The sequence below is a fragment of the Apium graveolens genome, chromosome 3 (assembly GCF_009905375.1).
Source record: "Apium graveolens cultivar Ventura chromosome 3, ASM990537v1, whole genome shotgun sequence".
In the NCBI taxonomy this organism is placed as follows: Eukaryota; Viridiplantae; Streptophyta; class Magnoliopsida; order Apiales; family Apiaceae; genus Apium; species Apium graveolens.
The window spans coordinates 154,686,015-154,692,808 of record NC_133649.1 but is presented as its reverse complement, the minus strand read 5'-3'; the positions used below and the strand labels follow the sequence as shown (position 1 = coordinate 154,692,808).

The window sequence follows — 6,794 nt, the reverse complement described above, 5'->3', positions numbered from 1 at the left end:
CGTAGCTGGGTAGCTACAATTCTTTACTGTGTCCCAACCTGTTTCTTCAAAATATTCTTTGTACTAGAAATATTTTCGCAAGGAGTTAGTGTTTTCCTTAACAAGCTTCAATAGGGTAAGGTCTGCCCAATTTATGTATATTTTACCTTCCCTTACAGAAAAACACTAACTACACAATGTATTTATATAGCCTCATGAACTATAACATCTTGCTTACCATCAACAATTGTTACGTAATTCTACATCACTAAATAATTAAACAATATATAAAATAAAAACACATAAACACTAATTATTAACACATAGACAATAATTGGAAGAACATAAACACTAATTAAATAAGGAAATTAAAATAAAATTTAAAGAAATATACCTCTAAATTCATGATATCCGACAATCAACAGTAATATGAGATTGAAGTTCTTGTTTCAATTCAAAGACCTAACACATGAAGTTGTATTTTATCAGAATCTCACAATCGTTTAGGCTCTGGTATCCCCAATTGTCAAAGAGCAAGAATTGTAGCCCAGCTGTGATTGTAGCTCTCTCCTCAACATTAGTTTCATATATTTGGGGGTGCGTATGTACATATGTAGAACATGTGAGATGATTTTTTTAGAAAAACGCTAAAAAGAGAAAAACGCTGAACGATCTAGCGTTTTCGAAAAATACTATACTATCCAGCGCGGTGAAGTGACGTTTTGGGTCTTATCTCCCCAAAGTGACATTTTGGATATATTTTTTTCTAAGTGATAACATTCTGAGCAATCTCTCCTACAAATTGTGATGACATGATGGCCGTTTTACAAGTATCGGAAGATACTTGATTTTATTAGTTTTATATATAATATAATTTTGTAGAGCACTCTTTTTCCTTCCTGCGTTTTTTTCTATAGTTTTCGGACAATAAAATTTTATTATTTAAGTTTTCGGGGTCATCTCTGTATGACCTGCAGTTAGATAAATTTTGTGAATAAAAGATATTCTCTTACAATGATAATTGTATTTTGGCAGGGTTGTAAAAATGGGGAATTAGGGAAGATCGGTAGAGCTACTGATTTAGGATTAATTGAAAACCGGGGATTAATAGGAATGATTAATCAGATAAAAATCGGATGTATTATAATATTAAATTATATTTAATATTTTATTATTATTATTATATTAGTTATTTATTAAAAATATATATTTATTATATCACAATTTCTATACTTATTCATATTTAAAATATATAGTATTTTAATTTTAATAAATAATTATATATACGTCAATAAAGAAAAATTCGTAAGAATTAATCAGATTTCAAAATTCAAATTTGTCAAATACTTTGCAGGGGATTAATCGGGAATTAATCGGTTGAATCGGGCATTTATCGGCAATTTTTGAGAACACTGTATTTTGAATACAATTCATTAAAAAATGCTATTTTTTGTCAAAAAAATCTCTAAGAATTGGGCCTCGACCCGATAACACAGCAAACAATTGGACCCAAAATTCAAGCTCAATCCGACCACACCACGATCCCGTTTCCTTCTCATTTTGCCTCTCTACTCTACCAAATTCACACACACTCACCGCTCTTATTGAATCAACATTCTTGGCTTCAGTTAAGGTACTCACTCTCATATATTACTGAACAGTTTATATTTATTTTTCATTTGTGTAATGAGCTCATTCTTGTGTTAATTTGTGTAATTAAGCTTTTTAGTGTTTAGTTTCTTGTTTTTATGCTGCAAAATTCATCTGGGTGCTTTTATTTTTGTAAAAAGTTAGCATCTTTACAGAATCTTGGTGGAATTTTAAGGTCTGCATACATTTCACGCTCCGAGACCCGGTTAATAGTAGGATATGTTGTGTGTGTTTGATTAAAGGTTTAGTCTGTTGGGTTGTTTTTCTTTATTAATGTTGCGAGTTTAGGTGGTTATATAAGGGAATTCGTGTGGATGGCTTGCTTATATGGGGGCTTAAGTTTTGTAAAATTTGTATCATCTGATGGTTTAATTGCTTTTAGTGTGTAGATTATGTGCGAACAAAACTGTGTTTCAGCTCCCTTTAGGTGTACTCTGCTTATATGTGGTTTAGAATTGGTACCACACTTCTTTAGTCTTAGGTGTCAGCCTTTTTTAGTGCAATTTGAAGATAAGTAGGCCTCAAATGCACGTTTAAAATTGGTCCATTCACCACTCATGTAAAAAGTATATTTTTTAAAAAATTTACCAACCTAGAATGTATTTTTGTGTTTTCACTTTAAAGCAAGTTCTACTTGTGTTTCAGCCAAAAAATACTAGTATATCTTAAGCCGTGTTTTATTTTCCATACGGAGTTACAAGTGCTAAATTGAGTCTACACTCTGGGATCTGACATTTTGGGCTCTTACCCCTCGTTATGCGCTAGTCATTTTCCTGTTTTCCATTGCCTTTCCCATAACTTTTAAACCCATATATGCTTTTACTTGCATAAATAGGTCCTGCAGTGTACTTAAGTATACACAGGGTCGGGGTAGTGGTAGACAATCTGTTGTCACAGAAGGATGATTGTGTTCGGTATGTAATTTAATTTTATTTGACATCTAAAAACATTTGATGTTTATGCTATTAATCTATTATAGTGCTTCATGTTGTTATTTCTGTTATTTTATCAGTTTTTTTCCTTCAACAGTCTATTCGGTTTTTTGCAGGTTGGTTTTAGATTGTAACTTTTGGATATCTCCGAGGAGTTCCAGTAATGCAGTTTGCACATGGTTGCTAGCCCATATTTTGCATTATCATCTGAACCCTTCCGTATTGTGTTATTTAGGCATTCACCTTAAACGCCTTAAAAGTTAAGGGGGACAAATGCCTCTTCTATTATCTTCATCATCGATTCTTCCCTTTTCGCAAAATAACCAGATTAATTCTCTTGATTCAGGATATCTCAGGGGATATCACAGAAATTCTTACTCCACCCTGAAATGTACTTCTACACACTGCATAATTACTCAAAACCTATTTCGGACTGGCAAAAGCATAATTGTAAATCCCAAAAACAAACCACTTAAAAAATTCAGGTCTATATTTGTAGAATGTATGAACTCCAATTTGGAGTTTTTTGATAGCAATAGCGGGGTTACTAAAGAGTGGAGTTACCCAGAAGATGAAGGCAATGATGACATAGATTCACCATGGGAAGGAGCTGTTGTATATCAGAGAAATGCATCAATGTCACATGTAGAATACTGCACAACCTTAGAAAGGCTGGGTTTAGGAGAATATTCAACTAAGGTCTCAAAGTCTAGAGCTTCTCTGATGGGGATACGTGTCACAAAGGCTGTGAAGGACTATCCTTTAGGAACACCTGTAATGGTATCAATTGATATAACAAGAAAAAAGCAGAAGCTGAGGCTTGATGGGATCATACGTGCAGTTCTCACTCTTGGCTGCAACAGGTAAATTATTACCTATATATTGCATGGCTAAGTAGTTACATTTATGTCAATCATATTTACTGAAAGCAAAACTAAATGTGAATACGGCATGTTAGGTGTTTTGCCAATTTCACGAAACAGTGAACTATGCATAAACTCACTTTACTTCATTCTATTTTCTGGTGTTGAAATTTAGCTGAAATTTGTTTCTACATTTTATGAAGATGTGGCCAACCTGCAGCAAAGTGTGTGTTCTCCAACTTTTCACTTCTGCTAACTGAAGAACCTGTTGAGGAGCCCGATATTCTAGATATGGGTGTTCTATTCGGAGATTCGACTAACAAGGGAGTAGGAGAGGAACTAGACGATGATTCAATTGATTGGGAAGACCGGCTCTATTTCCCTCGTGAAGAAAAGACCATCGACATTTCAAAGCATATAAGAGATATGGTGCACCTTGAAATTACAATTAATTCAGTATGTGATCCTACGTGTAAAGGATTGTGTCTGGATTGCGGTACAAACCTCAACCATAGTAGCTGCAGTTGTGGCAAAAAGAAGGCGAAAGAGACAGCTTATGGGCCTCTTGGAGATCTGAAAGAGAGAATGCAGCAAAGTTGATGCCGGTTCATGAATAGAATTATTAGTGAAGATCATCCCAAAATTTTTGTCATCTTATTTGATTAAAATACTAAACTTTCAATTTTAACCTGTAGGATCCATGAGGAGCTGTGTAAGTGCAGAAATCTAAAAAAAACAATTGGACTTTTGAGGTCCATGAAGTGTAATAAATATGTTATTTTTAGTTTACCTATTACATTTCTTCACGTAATGCATGGACTTCTTTTAAGAGCGTCTAGAATTCGCCAGAGGGATGTTAAATGATTTCGTCAGCACGTGTTAACTGCCATGGCAGTAGCACATGCTGATCTGACATTTTGTTTCTTTAACTGTGTTCTAGAATAAGGGGGGGGGGGGAGTGGTGCTACTTCTCGCTCTCAGAGTCATTGAGTTTGGGTTTTTCTTATTCTTTCATAGTTGTGTGCTGCCTGCTTTGATCAGGCAGATTATGCTTTTGTGGCATGGTTTTCCAAAATTTCATCTGTTCATTCTTCTATATTCAGGATTACCAAACAGATTCATTGTCTAGAGAGGCTAATGCTGTATTAGACCAATCTATTGAAGATAAAGATGCCTAACATGATCTTCTTGAGGATGTAAATGCTAATCCTGAAAAAGAGATATCAACTGATCAAGTTCGTACATAATTAACACTCCAAGAGAGGTTGCCCATAAACTCTGGTTCTGTTAAATTATCTTCTATCAATGAGGCAGCTACATCAATATAGCTTCGTGAGTTATCTCCGTCGTGCGCCCAGGAGAAAATGCTAACTAATAGTGACTTGGGATCACCTACTTCCAGGAAGAAAATTTGAAGTGAAAGGAAGTTCTCATGTTGAACAAGGGTCTTCAACTTGTGCATTAAAGTGCCACGATTACAGTCCCACAAAGGTGAGTTTTGGGATCATTTCTTGGGTTCCAAATTATAAGAGATGCGTCTTTGAAGCATGCTGTACGGAACCACTGGGATGAATGGAGTCTCCCTTTAATAATCTGAAGACAATGATCAGCTATGCCAAAAGGTGTTTGGTGCTCCCCATTATGATATCTAGAATTTCTTTCTCGCCAGATTGAGTAGCTAGCCACCTGAAAACACAGTGCCTTTAAAGTTTCCGTAATGTCCTCCGAGTTGAAATTTTCCATTTCTCTTTGCAAATCCAGCCAATAGTAAGGGAAGGAGAAATTCTTTTTTGAGGTGATAAGCTTGAGTATTCGCTGAGTGAAAGGGCATTCAAGAAAAAGGTGTTGGCAGTTTTCTGTACCATTTATACAAAAATATCAAGACATATCATTTACAATACCAATTCGGTGCAACACTGTTAAGGTTGAGACCCTGTCATGCATAATAAGCCAGTGTAGGAAAGAAAATCTTGGAACTCGGAGCTTGTTCCGTACACTGGCAGCCCAAGGAGCCACATTTCCCCTGACTCGAATAGATCTCCAAAAATCTGAAACCTTTAGCTTTAGGGGGTTGATGCCATCCCAGAAAACCGAATTATGCTAAGAAAATTGACTCCAGACTAGTATATCATGATCATTAGCATTTTGCCACGGATCAAACCAAAGAGACATAGTTCTCCTATTTCCAATATTGTATGTAGTATGCCCAAGAGCAAGCGTACGTAACCCCAGAACCTTTTTTAAAATCCACGAGCAAGAAGAGGGTTATTTCACAGTCCAAAACCATTCATCCTTGATGATAGTAAGGCGAACCCATAAGGCCCATAAAGAGTTTGATCCCGGGTTAATAATAGAGAAGAGGTGTTTGAGAATAAGAGCTCTGTTCCAATCATGAAGATCTTTTAAACCCAGACCTCCCTCTTCCTTTGTCAGAATCAAGGTTTCCCAAGCAATTTTTGCATTATAAGTGCGGTGGGTGCTTCCAAACCAGAGAAATCTTGTAAAGAGAGATTTTAGTCTGTTTAAGACTCCTTTCGGTAAAATAAAATGCGCACACCAATAAGCTTGTATGCTGTGAACCACAGATTTTAGAAGTTGAAGACGCCCAGCAAAAGATAAGAAGATATTGGTCCAAGTACTAATTTTACTTGTAATTCTCTGGAGGAGAGGTTCACAATCTCTACGGTTTAATTTTTTTGTTATAAGTGGAACACCCAGAAATTTTGAGGGAAGGTTTCCCAAGCTAATGTTGTACTCAGAGGTAAACCATTCCTGAAGACCTGTGGCTGGAGAGGCAAAGAAATACGAGCTTTTACTTGGATTTGCTTTTAGCCCCGAAAATGAGTGAAAAGTGCTTAAGGTGGACATGAGAAGCTCCAGTGAAACCCTGTCATCCTTGCAAGATAGAACCAGGTCATCAGCAAAGCAGAGATGATTTAATTTTAGAGCTCTCATCGCCGGGTGAAGCTTAAAATTTGGAAGCTCTTGTAACGAGTTAAGCATTTCAGAAAGGACATCCATTGGTAGAAGAAAAAGATAAGGGGATAGGGGGTCTCCCTATCTCATGCCACAGGAGCTAGAGAAATACCCGACTTGTACCCCATTAACCTTTATGAAAAATCTGGTTGTTGTAATACAGGCGTGGACCCACTTGATGAAATGGGGAGGGTAGCCTCTGATAGTTAGAACATCAAAGATAAAAGGCCAATGACAAGAGTCAAATGCTTTGTATAAATCCATCTTTAAAGCTGCTTTTGAAGGGGCGTTTGCTACCCCGAAACCCTTGAAAACTTCCTGGGCAACCAAAATGTTATCTGATATACTTCTCCCTTTGACAAAAGCTGCTTGAGATCTGTCAATCAACCCAGGG

The 6,794-nt window shown here is 36.3% G+C and overlaps 1 protein-coding gene across 2 annotated transcripts; it reads left to right on the top strand.

Annotated features, from left to right (window-relative positions):
* Positions 1 to 1,470: 1,470 nt before the first annotated feature.
* On the top strand, positions 1,471 to 4,258 carry LOC141712868 (large ribosomal RNA subunit accumulation protein YCED homolog 1, chloroplastic-like). 2 transcript variants are annotated; one of them, XM_074515972.1, is made up of 4 exons: positions 1,559 to 1,612; positions 2,465 to 2,543; positions 2,678 to 3,424; positions 3,628 to 4,258. In XM_074515972.1, exons 3-4 carry the CDS (start codon positions 2,835 to 2,837, stop codon positions 4,022 to 4,024), a joined length of 987 nt encoding a protein of 328 aa, XP_074372073.1. In that variant the 5' UTR covers positions 1,559 to 1,612; positions 2,465 to 2,543; positions 2,678 to 2,834; the 3' UTR covers positions 4,025 to 4,258. The 2 variants fall into 2 exon arrangements, with proteins under 2 accessions (XP_074372072.1, XP_074372073.1); XM_074515971.1 differs by lacking the exon at positions 2,465 to 2,543 and having other exon boundaries at positions 1,471 to 1,612.
* The last annotated feature ends 2,536 nt before the right edge of the window (positions 4,259 to 6,794 follow it).

Bases quoted from the DNA above. Each gene is read 5' to 3' on its own strand.
- LOC141712868 (XM_074515971.1), top strand. From the start codon at position 2,835: ATGCCTCTTCTATTATCTTCATCATCGATTCTTCCCTTTTCGCAAAAT. The intron at 3,425-3,627 runs GTAAATTATTAC...CATTTTATGAAG, and splicing joins CTCACTCTTGGCTGCAACAG to ATGTGGCCAACCTGCAGCAA.